The 24,341-nt window shown below is 39.4% G+C and overlaps 1 protein-coding gene across 10 annotated transcripts in view; it reads left to right on the top strand.

Annotated features, from left to right (window-relative positions):
• The window catches only part of LOC135491735 (forkhead box protein P1-like), a 49,576-nt gene that overhangs the window by 16,160 nt on the left and 9,075 nt on the right, over window positions 1-24,341 (top strand). For 3 of the 10 annotated variants that reach the window (XM_064777833.1, XM_064777834.1, XM_064777827.1), the window contains exons 1-12: window positions 8,536-9,297; window positions 10,713-10,853; window positions 11,358-11,546; window positions 11,748-11,997; window positions 12,459-12,623; window positions 13,740-13,875; window positions 14,234-14,321; window positions 16,005-16,091; window positions 16,758-17,058; window positions 17,696-17,787; window positions 18,440-18,541; window positions 22,292-22,413. In XM_064777833.1, coding sequence (XP_064633903.1) covers window positions 8,674-9,297; window positions 10,713-10,853; window positions 11,358-11,546; window positions 11,748-11,997; window positions 12,459-12,623; window positions 13,740-13,875; window positions 14,234-14,321; window positions 16,005-16,091; window positions 16,758-17,058; window positions 17,696-17,787; window positions 18,440-18,541; window positions 22,292-22,413 — 2,297 coding nt within the window. In that variant the 5' untranslated portion in view covers window positions 8,536-8,673. Of the gene's footprint in view, window positions 1-8,535; window positions 9,298-10,712; window positions 10,854-11,357; window positions 11,547-11,747; window positions 11,998-12,458; window positions 12,624-13,739; window positions 13,876-14,233; window positions 14,322-16,004; window positions 16,092-16,757; window positions 17,059-17,695; window positions 17,788-18,439; window positions 18,542-22,291; window positions 22,414-22,838; window positions 23,000-24,341 lie in introns of those variants that run through there. The other 7 variants (XM_064777835.1, XM_064777837.1, XM_064777836.1 and 4 more) reach the window with 5 other exon arrangements.

The following is a 24,341-nucleotide window of genomic DNA, read 5'->3' as shown; positions in this document are numbered from 1 at the left end:
AGCCAGCTCATGCAGAAGAGGCAATTTCAGTTGAACACCGATCGGATAATTATTATGATATCTTATTGATTAATTGTGGGAGTATTCTTGGCATTCAATTAAAGTAGATATCATCCAGTTGGCTCATGATTTCTCATCAGACGACCCTCTTGTTATCCGCACTATTCGAGTGTGGAACCAAGTCCTAAAGCTGCTGGCAGCTCTTTAAACATGGCCCTATATGATCCCTGTACGCTACACCAAAAGCGCATTATCCACCCTGAGCCTCTTCACGTGTTGTCTATCCCATGATGCCCTTGGGCCCCGGGAAATTTTATGTCTCCTTTCTTGACACAAATCACCTGGAGCTTCAAGTTTATGAAGTTTTGCGTGTTGAAGTATGAATATTCTACGAAGAGAAAAAAACAACAACAACCAAGGGTTTGGAATTAAAGGTTTAATGCCTGGTGATATTATTTATGAAAGGTTAGGTAAACAATAAAAGATGTACAATACATAGTACCCAAGTGATTAGTTTTCGCTGTAGTCTTGGATCAAAGGCTTGGAGACTTGGTCTTCAGCTGTCCTGCTGTTTTCTTTGCGCCAGACTGACTAAGTCAAACAAATAAAGCAGAGAATGCCTGTTTACCGATAACTCATTATTTATTGGGTAAATATAAGAGCAGGAATGTACATCTCGTGTGTCAATATCATTTCTTTGTGTGTTTGAAATAGACGAGGGCCGTACAGCGTTTGTTTGGCATTGCTATCTCATTGATTGGGGGATCAAAGGATGGTTTCAGAGCAGATGGTGAAATTAAAGATGAGGTCAGGGGTATGGAATGTGATGTCATCACTCAATATCTAAAGGTGTCCAAGCTTCACGTCAACAACAATGGTCATTCTGACTGAATTATGTAATATTAAAAACTGCACTATTGCATTGTCACTGAGATCGAGGATCATTAGGATGGGGCTGAATATAACTTGAAGGTTATGCTATCCAAGAACTGTTCAGATATGTTACACCCGAAGTGTTAAAGATTAAAGCTTGGAGAGTTAATAAGACATCCATTAATGAGATGTGATTAACTGATACGTGTGATATATCACTAGCAGAACGGAAATTGGTACAGAACAAATATTGACAATATATTTATTACCAGAGTTTTGTTTATTGGAGATTTGTGGTTTGGGAACCTTGTTGGACGTGTAAATGATGTTTGTCACACAAGATGAGGGTGACTGCATGCTCAGCCTGTTCTTACTGATTGCTGCCACCTTTAGGCAGGAAAGTCCATCCCCCCCCCCCCCCCCCCCCCCGAAAGTGTCCCAAGACACCCTGCTATACCTTTCATATTATGTTAGTTCATCTATGCATACATCCTGTTATCATGAGAGAGAAACAGGACATGATTTCTACACTATGCTGTAAAGCATTATGTTGGGCAGTGTTCAGCAACAGCCATACAGTGGAGAAAAAGTCGGGCAAAGTGTTTTGACCGTGGAGAGTATGATGGAAAGTATCGTTTGAAATCCTATATCCCCCATTGGCAATCTGTTATGACCTCTAAAAAACAACACGGCTGAACCATTTTCCGGTACAACAAATACCCTCATCCAATATTTGATAATTTAGGATGTCCCCGACAGATAAAGACAACAATGCCCCAATTGCAAGACAACAATGCCCGAATTGCAACTCGAGAGACAAACATCTCGAACAAAACAGAGTGGATCATTTGGCGAGGTTCTTGCAGGCACACAACACTTCGAATTCCATTGTCAACAGGGTCTGCAAGACCAGATAAATTCCACTTGGTTATATCAACTCATGTGGTTGCCGCTCAGATTCTGTGCATCACCGGACACTTAACTGTTTGTGATTTTATATAGTAAGGTTGGAGTGAAGTCGAGATGCTTTGTGTCACAGAATCAGAAAATAAAACTATCCATATTTGTTCAGGCCGTTGTTGTGAGCATCAATATTTATTTTGCCTAGTTTTATAAGAATGATCAGATCATTTTTAGGCCGTGTCAACTTTGGCAGCTGTTTATCATTGTATGTCTTGGATTGAGGACCCAGAAAACAGATACAAGTTTCTTTGAACCTCCAGTTGATACTGTTCCTTGATCTGGTTTCCTCCTACGTAATGCATACAGCATTGTGTAGTTATTATGACACTTTGTTTCTTTCTCGTTGCAGGTATGTATGCAAAAATGAATTCGAGGTAGGTGTCTTGGGACTCTTCGGGGGAGGGAGGCAAAATTCCAATTCTGTTCCAATTCTACTGACTTTTGTTGCATCAGCAGGAAGTCTTTCCAGGTTCTTGCAAAATTCTCATTTACTCCACACTGGGTATTAGGTTTTAAGAGCATCAAAATGACTTTTCAAATAACAGTGACTTGCAGTCATCCCAAGGGGTTGGATCCCCGGAGTGCAGTTACACACACACCCTCTGAAAGAAATGACAAGTGAACGGCGATGAATGGCTTGGAAGTGTTAAAGGAAGTGCGTGGCACACGTGTTACAGACCTCACAAAAAAGGAAGTGCCAGGTTGAATGGTCTGCCTCAGATATGCACGAAATGCATCGACAGATTATGCAAAATCGTTTGGGCTGCTGGAGACAATGACATTGTTTTGTTAGTGTTGTTCATTGTCTTGATAATATAATGGAGATGTGTTACTTTAATCGTGGGCTGTCACTCGCTGCGTCTTGGAGAAAAGTGGTGATGTATTTAGCGCTTCATTGTTCTCTACTCGGTTGGGGTTTGTTATAAGAGGTCTTGACAGATTTTGATCCTCAGTTTCAAGTCAGCGATGCTGGAGCAATCTGTCCTGCTCAACGATCCATTTCAGTCGAAAAACATCCTTACAGTAAAAAAAATGAAAAACGCCAATGTCAGAGAGAAAAATGCCTATCTCAAATGGTCGAGTTCGGCAAAAACGCTTGTTCTATGTAATCTGTGACTAATTGGTTGTTTGACTTAGGTTTTAAGTCTTACTATGACGAGCACTCTCAAGTTGGCCAAAAAGTGAGTTAAGGCACTTGTGTTATCAGTGTGATGACTGGCAACAACTGACCAAACTTCTCTGGCTGTTGAGTTTGTGGTACCTGCTGCCCTCTGTTGGAATAACATTGAATGACTTCATGCAGTCAGCTGGAATTAAAGGGACTGTGTCCCTAACGAAACAATACTACGCTATATCATGACCTTTATTCTCCCATTCATGCCGATTTAGAACGGCATGTTTGCTTTTGGGCGTTTTTGCTGCCGGTGGTACTGGTTGCACATTCATGTCTTATCTGGTGTCCGGTGGGTGATATTTCAGAGACAGAACAACAAGCAGAATCTGCAATATTTCTAAAAAGTCAGTCAGTTTTTTTCCAACCACCCATGGCTTTGATATGAAAATTGCAAAGTTCATTCTAAATGGATTGTAAAATTTCAAAAACAACTTTCGCCTCAGGGTCCAGAGTTTGCTACCAAGGTTTCTGCTGTGAGCTTTTCACTTGAGATATATGGGCCTCGGGCAATGCATCAGGCTGATGGTGCCTATGGGCTGTTTGATTGCTTCCAACGTAATGAGCAAATGTGCAATAATTAGAGAACGACTGAATTAGGAATCGGATGATGAGGATTTGGAAATTTGATGATGGCGTTCTATTGTGTGGCCTCTCAGAAATTGTGACTTCGTGTGAAACTGATTTGTAAAAGAGATAAAGAATGTCTAAAAACGAAACACAAAGTGCAATTTGGAACTTGCAGGAAACTGCAGGAAAAAATGCTTGCTTCCATTGTTCTCTGTTGATACATAATTTGATTTATCATTGCGTATCAGTCAGTGGCCATATCATCGTTGTTTACATGCACCGCAGCTGATCGGCAACATGAAATAGTCATGCAAGTTTTAATCAGAACTTTGTTATCATTTTCAACATGACTGCATCTGTATTTTAGATCAAAGTCTGCGGTGTACTGCCACGCTACCGTTCTCTGACAATATGGCGGTGCACCAGAAACATTGTTTACTCTCATTCACGGGATTGTAAACAACAATACATGGGAGCGGGCGTGGGAAATAATGGATGTGGTTTCATGTTTGGATGTATTAATAAAAGCTTTTAACTGGAGAAATTAGATTCTCTCGATATCAACCGCGATAATTGTGGAGTTAATTTCAAATGTGCACAGGGGCGATATGAAATGGAAGCATATCTATTACCTGTACAGATGCGTAGATGTGGCAAATGATCCCTTATCACTGAAAAAGGTTTGCACTCTGTAGACTAGGTTGGTAAAGTTCCAACCAAACAAGCAATTGAAATTGTTGCGATCTGATTATAAGTGCTACAATGTGCACCAAAAATATCTCTCGTCCCTGGGTCGATAAGGGAATTGCTGGGTGTGATGCTGATCACAAATTCTCATCACAGGTACCAGCAGTGACCAGCACAAACAGGAGATTTTGGTCATGTCACATGCCATCATTATCGCAGGTTGTGGTGACGAAAGTCGCTCTTAAGACCCTTACCCCAAGAGAGCAATCCCTCAGGATCATTCTGGACAAATTGACCAAAATCCAGCAACATATCTGGATGGAGTTTGATCATCGTCCTGTGTGGATGACCCTAACGTCCATTGACCTGTTCATTCAGATTGCTCGAAATCAAGGGCGTGGTTGGTCTGGATGGTGAGTGTATAGTTCATTTGGACGAAACCCCACCCCATACATTAAGGGTTTAGTTCATCCTGATGGGACTTAATCATTATAGTGGCCTGCTAATTGGTACTTCATCGCACAGTGAGAACTAACATACCATTGCACTATATGTTGGTGAGTAGCTCATATGATCAATTTTGAATTGAAGTGAACATTCTCATTTCTTGAGGTGGATGTAAACCGCAGTAAAACTCAAGAACACTTGAAGGATGATTTTCATCCTTTTGTTAGGGTTGATTTCTCGTAATTGATGTCTTGTTGACCTTTGAAAAGACACTTGACTTGATTTGAAAATGACCTGTCTACGGAAAGAGGCCATATTCATGCCCTTGAATTAGTGAAAAGCACATTTAAATAATGTTGTCTTTTGCGTGCATTAATTAAAGTCGATAAGCTTAATGAATCGTACATGTATCAAGACATACTTGTCTTGATTTTATAGAATAACCGGATGTTGTCTGGCGTTGTTTACACAGGTGGAAGGTGTCGATATGTATCGGGTCACTCTCACGGTGAGTGCCGGCCGATGCCTTGTTTATTCTACAGCCTCACTCCGGTTTCAGCCGCAGAAAAAGTGCGATAATTACAGTACGGGATCTAAATATCGCTCAAGCAGTTTCTAATGAACTCAGATCAAACTTTCCGTGGCGTATTTATGCAGCTTGAATTTTGTATTTTTAGGCGTCGCTCGAAAAAATATGGTTGTTTATTTGTTGTCCGGAGTGTTTATGTATGCTCAAACAGATGTGTGTTTTATTGTCTGGTAAGATTGAGAGATAGTGATGGCTATTTTGGGACCACTTATTTCGAAATATAAAACTTGCGAAGGGGATGGGGGTTATTTCTACTTGTGATGTGTACTCATCTCATTTACAGAGGATGAATGAGTTGGAAAGAGGGACCAGTGGTGGTCCACAGGGCATGATCATCCGGGTATACAACTTGAATCAAGTAAAAAAAGTATTTCTGTCCAGTGTAAATGTAGCTGTTCATATTGAAAATGAATTGATCGACTCCACTGAAAACTGAAAGTTATTCTACTTAAAGTTATACAAGTAGTTAAATCCCGTTCATGAAAAACACACAAAAAACATTTGTAGCATTCCAATCTGAGATCTGTTGAATCAAAACACATCAAGCGTAAATGACATACAATATGCGTCCATTAACGGCCCCGCTGATTGAATTCCTCACCTGGTACTTGTCAATTTTACTTTGAGGGAAACGTTGGCGGTTTCGAATTATCATTACCAATGTTTATATACCTTGTTGGATCACACAACGTGGATTCATTGCTTGCTGATAAACAGTATGTAGCTTTTCATGTCGGTTTGGAAAAAAGATCCTTCAGTACAATCTGTCTGCTTACTGACTTTTGACTTCAGGTAACCTCTGTAGACCCTGGTGAAGTGCATAACTCAAGGACCTTGACAAAGGTCTGAGTGTGAGGCACCATACCTATGCCAGTTGTTGGTGTTGGTAAAAAGACCTGGGAATGCTAGCTGATATGTAGTGTACATGTCTTGCTCCAGTATCTTTGCGTGAAGACAACCTTGGTAAAGTGCCTTGCTCAAGGGTGCTGGCAAGGACTAAGTGCAAGTTAGCATGGCCTGGAGGGGCAATCATGTTGAAGTAGCAGAGGATTCCAATGCAGAGAGAGACATCTAGTGCAGAAGACAGTTACTTTGACTAAACAGTGGTGTCTTCTAGAAATCCTAGAGGTCTCCAGCAGTCCTTGAACTCGTGTATTCTCCTTGTCGATTCCCTCAAACTCATAGACGTCACTAGTCGTTGTCTAAGCATCTATTCGCATAATCAAGTTGGATTGTTTTTTGCCGATCACAGCTTAGCATATTTAATGATTGTCTAGTATCGATTGAGCATTGTCTTTAGGTTGATGGTGTTTGGAGAGCAGATTGTGCAGAGTTTGTATTATGTGCTGTCTACAATGGATTAGCACAAGGTTTATCGAAAAATACATATGTAATTCCTATGCACCCGTTTTTATGACGGTTTCAACTTTTACGTACATTTCAATGACAATTTGAAAGAATGTTCTAGATTCGATGTCTTTTATTGTGGAAAGATATATATCATTGGAATTTAGACAATAACGTGTTGTGTTTCCACAAATATTCAGTTTCTTTTATTCATGCTTGATTTTATGCTTTTGAAACAATATTTAGAGAATGTGAATTAGTTTGACATATAATCTTCATTGAATTGTAATGTACTATAGTATCACTAGCTTCAGAAAGTTTGGAAATTAACCCCTTAAGATCTAAGGATGCTCACTAGTATTGTGTCATAAACTACTCAAATGTAGGAGACTTGGCTAAGGTCTCAAGCGATATGCCAGAGTCAGGCATTGAAACCTTAGATATTGGTTGTGTTTATTGCGTACTTCGGTGGTGACCAATACAACCAGATAGGTCAATCAGGCGCAATTGCTTTTGATCTAGAACTTAGGGGTTTGCATGCAGGGCCAGAGAAGTGACATGAGCCCCTGATCAGGATGATTGTGGTTCTCAGTGCAAACTCCAGCTAAACCAGGGACAAGGCCGAATCCCTTTCATGAGATTACCACAACCGCTGCAATGATACATTTATTCAATACTACACCTGCTAAAACAAGTTTAACAAAAATTTACATTCATTGATAATCCATCTGATTTTCAATCTCCTCATTGCCCTTGTTGCATATAATTATTGGACTACCTTCTGGCTGGTTTTGCATTGCACCTTAACCATGTCATCATCCTGGGTTGTTGACCTGAAATGAGGATACACCTGTCACCTGATAAACAATAATAACGACCTATACGTCCTCTTCTGTTGGTATGATTACAAAAAATAAATATGGCGGGCATTCAAGCGATTGATGATGTATTTATTGTTGTGGGTTTTGTGGATTGTTATTTTCATATTTAATGGATCATGATAATCGAATGATAGTTTGTTTATTGGCATGCATATTGTTATGTGGAACAAAGCCAACCGAGGCGATGAAATGTTTTTTTGAGATTTGAATGTCAATAACAACATCAACAATAGAAGACAACAATAATGTGAATAATTGAAGAGATGATGACTTCACACTGTCATGTCTTGCAGGGATGTTTATTGATATAAAATGATCAATATTCTTAGGGACTGATTCTAGAAGAGTGTTTCCTCGCTTGGCCGCTGCTGCCGCAATTACTTGATGCCATTGGTTGTCTGGTAATTGAATATAACCCGCGATGCATTTTGCATCCCCTCCAACTCAGCTGAGCTAGCAAGTACAGTGTAATTTGAATTGGCAAATTCCCCGTTGACGCGGATTAAAGTTCTCCCGCTGAGGCTGCGGAGGTGGGAAACTACTTGGGTGAAATCTGCAGTCATTAGGACAAGTGTCTGCACTATCTAGGTAGATAAGCTAAGAGTCAATTCTTAAGAATCAAACTGTCCTTCAGATGTGGAATTTGATGATTCATAGTCAGAGGGTTATCCTATCTCCTATCCGTGGAGGTCGTCTTTTAGACATTTGAATTTTTTTTCATATTTGTTGTCTTGAGTAAAGGGTCAACAATTTTATTTGCAGTGGTGTACTTATCACCCTGTGGGTTTTCTTGTTAGAACATAAGTTCCCCCTCAGTGATATTAACACGTCCACGCTGCCTTTTGTTTCTGTGCCAATGAAACGTCATCTCTCGATAAGTGCCTAGCAACCTCTCCCTTTGATTCGAATGGAACATTCCATGCAGATGTTGTGAATTGAGGAATGAGATTGGGTTCTGCCAATTTATTTATTGGAGACCCTGTTTGATTGAGGTGATATCTCCCCCACATGCATGAAACAAACAGGTGGTCTCCTACTTGCTCATCACCGAACTTGATCTACTCCAATTTGCCTTCAACACTTTGAGCGAGTTTTTGAAGGAGTGAGCGCATCATTAAATTTCACTCGCTGGCTTATTCCTCAACATGCAGGAGCCAAAGTTTACGGAATACTGTTATCCTAAGTTTCCCAAAAGGTGGGGTTATCATGTGTTTGGCCCTGATCATCCTCGGGTCAATATAACTCACATCGCTGGTGGATGCTTTGAAAATGTTCGCCCTGGAAATTGTGAGGGACATCATTTTTCATTTCGTGTGCCGCCGGAACAGCCTACTGCTCATACTGGAACTCATCGACCTGAGCCTGGGCCAGAACCCAAACCATCCCAACGGACAAATACTTCCCCGATTGAAATTCAAATGAAGAAAATCTATCGGAGTATGCTCTTTGATAAGAATTTAGGGGGCGAAAATCTGTTCAATCGGCGCCGATCTGAGGATAAAGATGGTGGGCCACATGGTGGTGGTCATGCTCACACACACACTGCTGGGCCTCGTATGACTGCCACTGCGGACTTCACGGATAAAGGTGGACCGAGAGTAACAGCTACTTTTGCAGCTGGCTATACTTCACCGCCAAGATTTAACACAAATCGTCACCGAACTCCGTCGCCACTAAATCATCCGCCTGCTGATAAACCCAAAGAACCCAATCCAAAATTCACAACGATATTTGATATACGGTCCACGCCAACTCAAACTCTGAACAGGGTAGATATATTTTATATTTCACCTTTTAATGATTCAGTGTCTCATTTTCTTTCTGACTTTTCATGTGGTGCAGTAGAGTAGTGCCAGACTTCTGGCTGATAGGTCACAAGTTAAAATCTCTTCCGAACAACTTCCATGATAAAGTTTTAATTAGAGCTTGAAAAGTGCTCCATAAATGCAAACTATTATTAAATTGGTTACTTGTACCTGTGTTGAATATGTATAAACTACCATGCAGCAGCTAGAAATGGCCCTTCTCAGCTATTTGTAATGTTTTGTTTTTTACAAATTTTTCAAATGATTATAAAACCGGGTATCCACTACTGTCATGTTTGATGTTACCCGAATTCACCATAAAAGTCTGAACAAATGTAAAAATGATGCAATAGTTTCAGTTTACTCAAAAAAACTGTATATTAAAACAACAGATATTTGTTTTACCTTTTCTCTGTTTCTACAAAACTCAATTACAAATACATTTGTGTGGTGTTTGTTGTTATGATATTGACACCCACTGTCCTTTGTTTTCATTTCTCATTACCCAAGATATATGTTCAGTCTCATCATTTCTTTATCAATACCTAGCAGTCCTCAAAAAGGCATATTTACACTGCTAACTCTGTTAATTGTATCACTGCTAAGTTACCAGTGAACCCTTTTCTGTCATTCGAAACAATTTTGATACTTTCTGAATATGGGTCTTTCTAGTTTCACCTGATATCAAGCAGTCATTATCCTTTTTTCCATCTCCGTTTTATTTCATATTCAATGGCTATTGTTTTGTTGATCAACAATAGCGTGCAGCGAAATCCTTTGTTGGTATTTATAATACATTTGGTTTTTCTCTTGTTGACATTGTAGACGCACATATTGTCTGTGTGCATCCCTTTGTTTGTTGTGGATGTGCAAATAGACCAGGAGATGAGTAAATGTTGACATTCATCTTTTTGGGGCTTTTACTGTTTCAGTTGAAATGGGCCATATCATATTACAACTAAAGTAGATTATTGTCTTTTTGGGCAGCTTTGTTTGATGATTATTTGAAATTGTGTAAAAAAATTTAGCTGCTGTATCCAACACAGTGTGGATTGAAAATACAATGAAGGTCAGGGGGAAAATGCTGGCAGAATTGAATATTGGTACTTCTGACTACCGGTAGTTTACAGGCAAAAATTCATTGGCAAATTATCTCGGCTTTCGAAAAAGGCACAAGTTATGAGAAATATCATATTTGGATTCAATTGTATCAGAAGAAAAAACAGAATGTAGATGTTGAAAGGAGATGAAGATGTTGAAAGGAGGAGAATTGTCTTGAGATGCTGCTAGAATTGCACTTATGAATTTGCACCTTTTAATCAGGTAATCCAAGCATCCCAGACCATCCTGCTCATGATTTTTGCCTCTTATTCTTATAGGAGAATGGGCTTATGGACCATGGGAATACTGACCAAGAGAGAGCCATGAATCTGTCAACAAACTCAAGCCTTGAGATGCACAGCCCAACTCCAAATGGAGATCATGCATCGGAGAATGGCGATGTTCACTCATCCATGCAGGCAAGTTCACTTAGAATAGGTTAAAAGGCCTGCTTCTTTTGTGCACATTGTATGTGTCCTGCTGATTACATGAAAAAAAGTAATTATGGCTGTAGAAAATTAACTCGCAAGTGGATTAAAACATTCACTCTCTTTTTCCTAAGCAGTGAATCAAATTACTGGTTGCAAACTGAGGTTGTAAGAGGCTTAAAATATTTTTCAGAATTGACGTGACTACTAATTCACACATTTGGCAAGGTGATAATATGTTTGTAATGTCAATAACAACATGTTATGAAAGCATTTGTGAGTTTCCTTCTAAAACTAAGAGAGGGACAAAATGTTAAAGATGAAGATTTAAAAGGTATTGCGAAAAAGTGGCATCGAGAAGAAAGGATAGGGTAAAAGCAGGGAGGCCATCCAGAAAGAATGGCCGGGGGGGTCATCAACATTAGAGGGCATTGAAAACTTTAGCTCATTTTCTGTGCTGGTCTAGTAACAAAAATGTCTTCCTCTTCAATACAGAATGGTTCAGCAATAAAAACAAAACGAAAAAGTAAAACAATGACGGACTTCCCTCATCAGCCTCCATTGCTGTTGATGCAGCAGCAACATGGACTTATTCCACAGCCAATGCAGCAATTACTTCAGCAGCATATCCCATCACCTCAGCAGCTACAGCAGGCCATGCAGCAGTCAGCATTCTTACAGCAGGTAAGCATATCCCAATGTCCCTTTTCAAAACAGTTCGAGGAATTTGAAAATTTGTTGGCAAAGTTTTGCTTGGTGCCTACCATTCTATTGGTACAGTAGGCCTTACATTCAAAATAATTAGAACTAGAAACAAGATGTCATAGAAATTTGTTTGTTAAAGGTGTTTGCCGTGTCAGTAAACCCATTCCTAATATTTTTCAGAGTGGTCATCAAAAGCTCCACGAACAACTCATACAGCACATGAATGAACAGTTACAGTTAAACATTGTGCAGCAGTCCCAGCTGATGCAGCAAGCCGCCACTGACAAGAAACAGAACTCTAAGCAAATCCAAACCCAGTTGCAGCAGCTTGCCATCCAGCAGCAGCAACTGGTTCAGCAGATGCAGCTTCAGCAGAGACAGTACCTGCTCAGTCATGGGCTAGGGTTGCCACAGTTTGGAATGCATCAGGGTTAGTACCTGCTCACTCTGGTCTTTTGCTACCATAACAATCAGTGTCAACTTTATGCCTCGTCTCATGATAGCATGAAAATGGTTGGTCAAACAAAAATTCATCGAGTATATAAACCTTTGACTTACTGTGTATACACGTCACAACTGAAGCGATGATGGGCAGTCAAAACAACATAAGCTAAGGAGTAAAAGTCTCGATCCACAGTTGCTAGACTCATAGAAGACATTGTTTGCTATTGGGCATGACAATTGTAGTGTTTGTCCGCTTGATAGGAGAGAACGAGGTAAATTGCAAACATGTGACATCCTCCAGAGGGGGTTTAATCATATTCAGCCATAACATACGTCGTGGGTGCTTCTAATATGGGGTGACGTTTGATATCTGTTGAGAACTTCTCTACATCAGCACTCTCCTTGCTGCTGTTCTCCAAGTCTGATGAAGAATAATTCTCTTTTCAGGTATGAATCCACTTGAGCTACAGCAACTCTGGAAAGAGGTCGCCTCACAATCTGGCACTGATGAAAGTGCCGTCAAAAATAATGTCACCAATGGCTTTTCAATAGGAGGTCCTTCATTACTCCCTTCGCTTAATGGTATGATGGATGGATCATACATGATGCCAGGTACACCAATTTTGTAGTTGTGGCAATACCACACATCAAGATAGGCCAGCCTCTAGGCCTATTCAAATCAATGTATGGATACAGTTAGATGATATTCTTTGGATCTATGAAAAGATGATTTCATGTCATTGACTCAAACCTTGCTCTTCATGCATAGTCTTCATAAAAGGGGTTTAAAATTGCCCATTTTAGTGAGCAAACAATAAAAAACTCCTAATTTACGACAGAATTCAGTGCAAAAGGTACAAAATTGGTGGTGCCGTGGTCATATGAACTATATGAACATTATAAAGTAGAAATGAACATCAAGGCATCTTCACATTTAGATGGGCAGGTGTACAAACTTGACTCATTGATTCAAAATCTCGAGCTATAAGAGGGTGGTTAAGGATAATAACAATTTGCACGATTTCCCTGATAAGTCCTCAATCCCCACTTGAACTTAGAGGACTAGAGTGCATTGTTGGAGGGGGTCGTGATCTCTACGTGTCAATGTGCATTTCCGATAGTTGGTACAACAGTCCTTGTGAGGTACACCGTTCACCTTACTGTTGGTCCAGCTAACGCCATGTGACACCAGCAGTCGTCTTTAGTTGATGTTCATTATGTTCGTGTGAGGGAGAATCTAATCTAATCTAGAATTGGACGATTTGTAAACGAGGAGAACAGAGCGCTCAGAAGAAAGCTGTATGCAGAGTCGGTGGTGCATTAACATAAAGAAGATGATAGAAACGCTAAAAGAGTATGAGCGTGGTTACCAGGACGTGTTGTCCTTGATGTTGAGTCCTAACGGCGACATGGTGCGCAGACGGTGGATCCAGAAAGACTCTCGCGAGAGTCTGGTGGCCTTGGCTTGGGCGCCATCTGGTGGGATGTGCATGAACTCAAGGATCGAGACAATGATGTCTTCCAGGCCATGATGGTCCGGGAGGTTGAAGTGATGCCCTATGACATCCAGTCACAACGGTCTTACCCTTTGGACAAAGCAGCAGCACAAATCCACGTTCACAAAAAATAACATAAAGAAGATGTCCGGTCACAAATCAATCTTGCTACCTCCAAGTTTAGTAGTGCCACGGATGTTTTAACATTGAACATGGATTCATTTTTTTGCAGGTTTATTAGGGCAGTCTGGCTCCATCCAACTCCTAAAAACAGATAGTGCTTCCACCCAGAACACATTGTATGGCCATGGTGTCTGTAAGTGGCCAGGATGTGACACACCATGTGATGATTATGCTGATTTCATGAAGTAAGTATCATCTGGATGCTGTCAAATTTTCTTCTTTGCAATCGTAGTCATTTGCTGCCTTCACACAAGTGAACATTTTTGCCGCTACGGTTGCGTGAGGAGGTTGGTCGGTGTAAAAATGACCCACCTTTGGTCGAGGGGGGGAAGCTACTGTCCATCTTGTGGGGTGTTGTGCTTGCTCCTGCATAAGGACCAGCTACAAGTAACCATAGCTGGACATCTCAGTTGAAGGCTGAAGCAATGCTAGTTGTCTTGACCTCCCTGCCTCCTGTTAATGAGCCTTACACCACTCTAACCACCATGCCACTGGTCTCCCGATGATCAACTACATGCATTGATGTAATAACTTCTCTTCCAGACACATGAATAATGAGCACACCCTTGACGACAGAAGTACAGCACAAGCTAGGGTACAAATGCAAGTTGTATCTCAGCTCGAAATACAGGTAGGCCTCTCTGAGTACTATCTCATTTAAAATGCATTCTGGATCACTTTGGTGCTGATGTTCTGGTAGGTTCTAGGTCTGGTTCGTTGATGTCCTGACGCAATGGTCTAGAAGCACTTGATGTGGAGGTGCTGATAAAATAGCTATTGACTTTCGCACACAGTCACAGATAGCACTGTATTATAGTACTCAAAAATCAATGCTAGTAAAGTTGCATTTGTCGGCGTCACGTATTAAAATATACCAGAAAATTAACCTGAACCTGTCGTGTGTGATGAGAGAGAAAAAACATGAGTGTGTATGCTTTTTTGAATACGTTATAGAAACGGTGAAATGCGTTGTATTTCTTATACAATTGAATGTCGCCAATTTGTAAAATTTCAACAAGTGAATTTTGATGCCGAGGGGTTAATCTTCTCTATTTGTAATCTTCCGTCAGTGCCTTAAGTCATTTATAGGCCATGTAAACAATTAGATATTAGTTTCCATGGCAACCTTACAGTTTTCAATTATTGATTTTTACAAAATAACAAATAATGAAATATTGAAATCAAGTTTAATTAAAGAAACAAACTGTGTAACAAGAACACTTCCAATGCGTTTAAAAAAAAAAATTGATCTATAAATCTCTATAGCATTGGATATAATTATCAAACTGCTGTATTAGATTCTCATCCTCATGATCAAAGTAACTGAAAGCTGTTTACAGAGCACAACTTATTTAGAATTGCCACAAACCTGCACGTTTTCAATTACAGCGTTTACAATAATACAATTCTTTGATCAAGTGTACACAATACCCACAGTAATGGTAACTCATTATTATTGCCATTGTGCTTGTTTACCCTGAGGCTTGATTGCTGGCGTCCAGTGCTAAACAATGGCCCTATACTTTTACATGCAAATGTGATACATTATTTTCTAGTTGCGTGAAGTAGCAACGAACATGATGAAAGACAAATAGACATGATAATTTCAAAGATGGCAAAATTTGGCTATTGCAGATTCTGTTTACATTAGCTTCCTCTTTAATGTAGTTGGACCTCTCAACACTGTTGTTAGACCTTAAGGCATTCTTTAGAGTGTGAATTTATGAATTGGGTTAGGGTCAGCTGAGCGCCAGACCCTTGGGCCTCTTGTTTATTCATTCAAGTCCCAAAAGTATGAAGCCTGCCCATTTTTGGTGGTTTATAGTTTTGGCATAATTGGTTTTTTTTGTATGTCTGATTACGGAGGGTATTTTTCATCAACACCTCTCAGTGTTTGTGATGATGTTCTGGAAGTTTGTAAAACCCCCTCAGATGGATAAGGTGCCAAGTTTTCCACCAGTGAGACATTGTGTCTAGAGGGCTCCAATCAAGCCTATACCATGCGGGAGACAGTTATACCACCTCCCAGTGGGGAGATTGACGCATGTAGTTGCTCCAGATATTTGAGTGCCTTTTGTTGTGGCGAAACAAAATGGCTGAATAATTGGGTCAGCCTACGATATTTCTGACAGGATGTCATGCAGCGCCACCCCATAACTTGGCGAAGTTTCAACTACTCCTCCGTGAAGACACTCGACTCATTTGGAAAGAGGCAAAATCGAGGGGGGGGGGGGTAGGTAATTAGGATGTAGCCAATTTTCTGCCTGATGTGAGTCCTATGCCAATGCCTTAGTCTGTGTTTTACATCTTGTAGCTGAATAAAGAGAGAGAACGCCTTCAAGCGATGATGCACCACCTCCATATGAAACCTCACAATCAGGAGCAGCCGAAACAAGACAATGTACGTTACAATTCATGTAAATTCACACCTTTTTAGCCTGACACTGGGCTGATGCAATGTTCATTGATTTAACACAATTTTGATGAGGTTTTTCAGCTGTCAGAATCCCCTCCCCTCCACCTGGCACCCTTCTCTGTGTGACCTGACATCCTCTAAATCATATATGATGGAGACATTATGTTTTAAAATAGTCATCTGTGATATATAGGTACTTTTTTGTCCTTCACAAAAGGCATGTGCAAATTACTATACTGGTACTGTTCAAACAGTCAGTGTCATTATATTCACTGAGGGGATTAGTTTGCATAATATGAATTGAAATCATCAGATTTGCATTCTATTTTACTGTACAGTTGCATCATCCAGACATGCATAGTTGGTTTCAAATGAAATTATGTAGAATATGAGTTACACATGTCTGCCTTGGTGTCTGGGGCTGTTCACATGAAAGTATTGCATCAAACTTATAAGAACGTTGGAATATCAACAATAATAGTCTAAGTACCTCTTCACAAGGCTATTGTTCTCATACCAATGGCCGTCTGCCTTGGAGATTAGATAATCAGGACCATGAATGCTACACCTTGTTTTCCAATTATAGGTGGAAATCTAAAAACCGGATCAGTATTTGATTATAAAGATGTGGTGTACTTCTTTCATTTCTAGCACATGCCACCCAGCCCAGTCATTCCTCCTCAAAAGCCCAGGGAACGCGAACGGGAACGTGAGCGTGAGCGTGACCGGGAGCGGGATGAGCGGCCGGTTTCCCCGCCATCTCCTGTCAACTTGGTCAAGCCAATCATCTCGTCCGCTTCCCAGCCGATGCTGATGTCATCGATGCCATCTACGCCAACGTCATCACCCCCTGAGCCTCGTGACCCCACCAATAGTCTCCCCTCGTCAAACAGCATGGCTGGACCAATCAGACGACGGGTCTCAGACAAGTGTAATCTTCCAATATCAGCAGGTGAGTTTGTGTCCTGGAGCAGGCCACTTATTACACATAAGATGCAATACTGCCGAAAGGGGAAAATGGAGAGGTTTTGTATATGGTTACAGGTGTGGAGAAAAGTTTTGTGTCTTGCAGATTATTAGAGAGGGGGGGGGGGGGTAATCCATAAAATGCTGAAAAAGCACTTCAGATCCAGTGCTTGAAGTCTCATAGCAAATAATCAGCTTTTTTATGCTCTAAACAATGGATTATATAAATTTAACTTTTATATTTTATTGGAAATTTCCAATGTTTGTTTTTGTTTAGGTTTGTTTACCAACCTGACAGAAAAATTAATGTTTTGTTTGTATTGATTTAAGAGATGTGAGACAAGGCAAACAAGCTATTGTTAGTAACTTCAGAAAACTTCAAAATGTAATTTAGCTGAAATTTCATACTTAGATTCTTCGTCTGTTTACATTTTGATTAAAAAAATAGAAGAATTCAATCCTACTTCTTATTGATCTTTGAGAGTAAATATGAACAGATGAATGGGTTAGGTCACTTTGAACGATTTTAAAATTTGATACATAGATGATTGAGTGGACAAGAAGTACGATTATATTATTAAATCAGACCTCATATTCTGAGGACGGGTTTTATTTCATTATAGATTCTTCTATTCCAGAAATACAAAGAAATAGGGACTTTTATAAAAGTACAGACGTACGACCGCCATTCACCTATGCTTCTTTAATTCGTCAGGTGAGTGTGTGGACTTGACAACTGGCGGGGGCCGTGAATGCAGAGGGTAGGGGATGGTCATTCATGTTGAGATGCAGATCAGGGGCCAAAACACAGCTAGAACCAATGTATCGTTGCATAAAATCAATCAAAATGAAATCAATAGCAACAGTAATTTATAAAGTCGCATAAATTTTTGATAGCATACATTCATTAACAGTTTTCTATCGTAATGTGTTTGATTCTGCAGCTAGAGACAATTAGAGTCTATCTTTGGCATTGTCTCTTTTAGGCATATTGGTGCAGGTTTGATGCATTGGTGTATACACTTAGCCATGTCATGATCATTTTGCATTGAGGACTATTGAACAATAGGCTTTGTCTGTTTCCTTAACAGTAGTCTGGCCTTTTATTGCAATAGCTTTCCAAGGTGTTGATCATTGAATTCTGATGATACATATTTGTCTTCTGTTTGTTAATTTATTTTCGCATTTCATAATTTATGTGTGTCGATATCATTCATTGATAACTTATGCTGAAACTGTCTGCACAAGATCTGAATCATGATATGATGATAAAAATTTTTGCTGGCATCTGTTCACAAAGACATGTTTTGCAGGAGCAACTGATGCCATTATAGACGCTTTCTTATTTGACCTCTGAACCTTTCCAGGCCATAATCGAGTCCCCCAATCGCCAGTTAACGCTGAATGAGATTTATCAGTGGTTCACAACGACGTTTGCATACTTCCGGCGGAATGAGGCCACCTGGAAGGTAAGGGATTGAACGCTCTTTCAGAATTCAGTCCAAACATCTGTCACATGATGGCAGTTTGATCCAACGTGTAACGTGATGGTAGTTTGACCAAACATCTCTTAAATGATGGTAGTTCATTCGAACATATAACGTGATGCAGTTTTACCAAATACCTTTTGTATTTCATGGTTATTATTTGGACAAACTTACAACCCATGGATCTGCATATGCGGACCTTTGAAACTGTTTAGAATTTCATTGATAATTCATATGCAGCTGTGGATTAAATTGTTCTACCCGCTCAACAACCCACCGCCTACCAATAGCGATTACTTGAATGAGTTTACTGCATGGTTTGCCTAAGGTTTGTCAGACCCAAAGTCAACTGGACTTGCAGTGTTCATTCAAGCTGTGGCCCGCTCTCTGACTTGAGTTTATCAAATAATTGGTTCTTCACATTGCTCCAGTGGTGCCACTCAACCTGGTTTGACGAAACATACACTTCACAATGCAGTTTTTTGAAAGCTTTTGAGGCAACGTGCCATACCTGTTTGATGTCCCAACATAACATTTGCACAAAAACCATTGTTGGACGCCCACAGAGATTCGAACGGGAAGGTTGGGTGATGCCTGCTGAGTGAAGTGGAGAACCAAGTACATTAGATTGATTCCTACAGTCTAAATAATGATGAAGGATATCTCTCAACATATGGTTTGGTTGGCTAATAAGTACCCCCTCTCTGGTGGAGTTTTAGAAGGAATGAACAAACAAGCATGTTTTAGATCCCTTTATTAATGGAATGATCCTTCTTTATTTTTGCTGATTGCAACTTACTAATAATTTTGTAGCTGAATGTGATGATTTAACAAATAGTTGTCTTGATACGAATCCTATGATGTTAGGAAATCATTTCCTTCCTTGTAAATATATTTGATGGTTTGGTTTTATTCCCTGTCAGTGTCAGGGACACGTAGTTGATTATTTCTGGAATACATTTGCACTCATGATTGTATCCCTTTGATATATACAGACCTCTGCCTTGGCAACAAGTTGATGAAATTCTTTAAGATTTGATCAAACATGTTTGTCACTGATACAATGCTAGCTCTTTCTCCCCGCCCATGTAAACAATGAACTTCAAAGCATCCAAACTTTAATCAAACACGTCACAATATCATTTGATCCCGGAATCATATTACAGTGTTTGTATAAAATCGGGGCGTATTTTAAAATGAAATTTTTCATTTTGCTGGTGTTTTGTTCAGTGGTGTATTCTATTTGAACAGAGTAACAAGTAAATAGATTCAAAACCAAAATATGATGGGATTTCAGGTCTTAAAATGCCCGAGGGGTGTGTGGGGTAGATCGGCTGTTAAGTGACGAGTGTTTACCCTCTATTATATCTGTTTATTATCGATTTTATAAATGTTCTGTTCAAAAGACAATATCGTGCAAACATTGAAGTGGCAGTTCGATTATTAATTACTATTTTTCTGGCTCCATCATGTATAGCAAACACTGGACTATTTCACTCGTGAAGTGTCAGTTACAATATAGATAGCAAGTTTGTCTGTCATGTTTTGAAAACTGCCCAGACATCTATCCAGATGATGTGGGCATGATCTGTTGATCTGGTGACATTTCAAAATAAAGGTTAATTAGTCATTTATTAGTCAGCCACCCTACTCATGGTGTCTCCTAGGTTTGTTTATGATGACATTTTGAAGAAAGGAATTAATCAGCTCTTAAACAAACTTTGTTCCACCAAATATTTTGCCCTTTAGATTTCATCATGGGTTGCATCATTATAAAGATATACATGTATACTTATATATATCGATAAAGTTATAAGTAATGTTCACGCGACAACAATTTTTAAGTTTCTACAGATATTTTAAAGAAAAAACACACCCTCTTTATCATTGATTTACTGGTATACATTTTATTGGAAATTTAAAACACCCTTTAAGTATTCTTTAGAATATAATGTCGAATTATCCAAAAAAAGTTTATAACTTTGATCCGAGTTTGGTATTTTGATGTATATATTCCTAATAAACTGCACCCTTTAAATGGCAATTAATATTTAGTGATTCAATTGATGAGAGAAAGCTATTGTTTAGTTTATTGTGTTCATTTCAATTGAGCTGCTAAATATTGTTCTATCACCAGTGTTTATTGGTGTTGGGTTGATATTGATTATCATAGTAGTTGAATATGAAGTGTTTCATTGCAAAACAAGATGTATCTATTTTTTGTTATTTTGAGAAAATAGCCTTCAAAATTTGATTTAACTGAAAATGCATTGGAAATGTTTGAACGATTGTCTCATTAGCCATCCAGTGGCATCGGAATCAATCTACACTACTGTAAAGTAAGTGAATTAAGAAAAGACTAAACAATTTAAGGAAACAAAATCTGAACTTAAAGTTATTTTTGGTATTGGCCATGTTTTCCATAAGTCTTTACCTTGTTTTTACAAAGATATTTGCTAGATTCAAATAAAACTTCTTAAAAGTATGTTCAACAGGGGTCGAAATTTCAGGTACAGGTTTAATTAGCAAATATTGGAACATTATATCTGAAGACTACCCACCAGCTACAAATACTTCACAAGATTGAACAACAAAGTGTATACCAGAAAAATTCACCAATTGTCATAGTTTTGCTTGCATTGTTAATTAAGGCTCTAATGGTTAGGTACACACAAATATCATTATTTTAAACCCAATGTGGGTGTTAGTTTATTAATCAAAATTGCAGCCCCAGTTACATTTTTTTTCCTCTAAAAAAGGATATGTTTTGCCAAACAGATATTTGTCAAGCAACATCCCTGGTTTAAATTTAAATTTCTCTAATTGCAACATTTTCAAACTTTTTGTATCAAGTATTGAGTATTGATGACATATATAATTAACAATTTGTAAACAAAGGAGGTTATTGGTTGGTTTCGGGTGTGGCCTACTTACCAAAGGGAAAAGAGGAATATATTCATGCTCAGCTAGAGACCAGAAAGTCCCTTTTCACCTGTTAGCTCAGTATGTCCCCATTTATTTTGAACCTTTAAGACTTATTGTACAAAAATAGCTGCATGGTTGATGAAATGACCCCGTACTAATCAATTGATTATGCATTTGATTCCCGTAGAAATTGACATCTGTTATTTTGTATTGAGTGGACAAGCAAAAGGCACTTTAAAACTTCCAAGACCACTTATCATGAGCATTTTCATTGGCTTATCATTCTCGTGGTATTGAGGCATCTATTGTTTGTCCACACAATTCTGTAAAATCACTTCCTTTTAAATCTGCAGGTTGTTAAACTATTAGACATTCAGATTTAGGTTTTGGTCGGTGAGAGCTATTTGTAATGAGTGATTTAGTCAAGTTGGTGCACTTTTTGAGGACTTGTTAAACAAGGCTTCTGTATTCTGGGAGTATTCTGGGAGTATTCTGGGAGTTGTCTAATGTCACCAAGTGATTTTACAGTTATGCATTTGTTTGATTCTCTCTGATTTATCACACTATTTTCTCGTAGATGATTTATCTTGGTCTATCATGGGTTATGCGTAATCTGCCGCGTTCCAACCACAACGATCCTGTTGTCATGACTCCATCGCATGTCGCAGCGACTAAAATTGCTTTTTTGCGCAGCGCTTGAGGCAGGCAAATGTAAGCCTTGATAGACCAGGATGATATGATAGCCTGTATTTTGCTTTTTAGTTTCGTAGCCATTAGTAATGCATTGCTCTGTATGTTCTTGTATAGAATGCGGTCCGACACAACCTTAGCCTTCACAAATGTTTTATGAGAGTAGAGAATGTAAAGGGGGCCGTGTGGACTGTGGACGAGGTTGAATTCTACAAAAGGCGGCCACAGAAAATGAGCGGGTATGTTGACATTTTTTCTCAGTTGCTACTGTTTAATTGTTCTTTCCCAGTGTTTTCCAACGTTCAGTGTGCAGGTTGGCTGATTTGAAGAAAGACACAAATTTTGAGAATTTTGAATGAGGGGGTTTATTTGCATGTCTACAAGGCTTATACTGGCCATAGAGACACTGGCAAATGTGTTGACTTGGGGCATAAACAAGACCTGTAGAACCAGGCCATCGCAGCTCCAACAAAGTGTTGCTGCTTGGTGCTGGTATCTCTTGAGCGAGTTACATGGGTTTCTGAACATTCCCAAAGAATATGAAACATGATCATCCAGCACAACAGCCAACACTCTGCACACAGTGGTTGGAAAACTCTGCCTTCCGCTTCCTTAACCATGTGTTTTCATTATTCTTTTCCCATTCTCTTCTCACTCGGCACAGAATGCTATACGCACCAACTTGTCCCTGCATAAATGTTTTGTAAGATATGAGGATGATTTTGGGTCATTTTGGATGGTCGATGACATGGAGTTTATACGACGACGCCATCTAACACGAGGTCGACCGAGAAAATATCATGACTCAGAATCTGCCGCGGCACAGTAAGCACTGTTTCAACGTCTCTGTCTGTTGTCATCCCGGCATGTTGCTTAGCAACCCAGCTTGTACCCTCCATCACCCTTCTATAGTTTATTTGCATCATCTCTCTTTAATTCCAGTGGCATGTTTTATGTTCCCTCAGTGAATTCCAGTGGGCAATCACATCCAGTGTGGTCCAGTTGAATTCCACCAGTGGTGGCCGGTGGGATCCAGTTGATTGTTAAGTTCTTTTGGGTTTTTGGTCAAGCCACTGATACCCATGTGCCCACAACATTGATGAAGGAGTTTCCTGTTCCACTAAATAGTTTCCATTGGACCCTTTGCTGTTCTGGCTTATTGTAGTTCTAACCCAGACTGAACAGAGGTCCATTGGATCTGCACTGGAACAACAGTTGGTCCCAAGTGGATTTCCCACTGCAGAGCCCATTGGATTCCCACTGGAAACCCAAGGGTATTGTGATATGTCCTTTGCTTGTATGATATCTTTGTTTCTGAAATTTACATGAAAACCAGGTGGGTATAATATGAAAGCCATATTATGAAATTTAGTGCTGGCAAGATTTGTTTGGGAATTGCTGTTTGCATGCAGAGTTTCCACGAAGACAGTTTAGGATGTGCATGTGAGTACCAGGGTGCAGAGGTCAATCCAAATAAGTGGTGAATTGATTATCTTCTCAAGAGACAGTTTTGAAGAACACACAACTATCACGCCGAGTACTGCGTCCGACTTTTGTTGACAGAATAGTCTGGAGAATCTTCAGCTGAGTGAATGATAGATTATATTTGAAAGAGTCAACTCCAGTGTCTTATATTGAATGAAGACAAATATTGAATGAGTGCATGTCCTTCTGTACAAACAACATATGACATGGTTTGAGTTTGGTAGTTAGAGTTTTAGCTGTATATTTTGGACAATATTGAACGAGAGATCTAGTGTTTGGTTTAAATAGATTATTTTGAGCTTGAAATGCATGATTTAGAAAGTATACTAGGCAAATTAACAATGAGTCATATTGACAATTGTTTTTTGATGAGCTGAAGCTATTATTGAAACTACAAAGTGTGAGGTCAAACATATTTATTCCGGTCAATGGTCATTTCGAATGTGGAAGTGGGACATCATATGGAACAATTTATGAATGGTCTCACTTGGAAAAAAAAAAGTTCGTAGGAACCTTCCATTTTAAGTGGTATAAGTATTGATTAGCCTTTAGAATTCCGGCAGCAAACTTGATCAATATAAAGTAGATCAAGTAGAGCAGCTGTCTGTAAGGGCTTTTCGAGGTTTACGTGATGAGAGCAAAAGCGGGTCAGTGTCAGTGGGTGAAATTGTTGGGTAGGGTT

This window comes from Lineus longissimus, chromosome 7 (assembly GCF_910592395.1).
Source record: "Lineus longissimus chromosome 7, tnLinLong1.2, whole genome shotgun sequence".
NCBI classification, from domain to species: Eukaryota; Metazoa; Nemertea; class Pilidiophora; order Heteronemertea; family Lineidae; genus Lineus; species Lineus longissimus.
The sequence above is the reverse complement of the archived record's forward strand: the minus strand, read 5'-3'. Positions and strand labels throughout refer to the sequence as shown.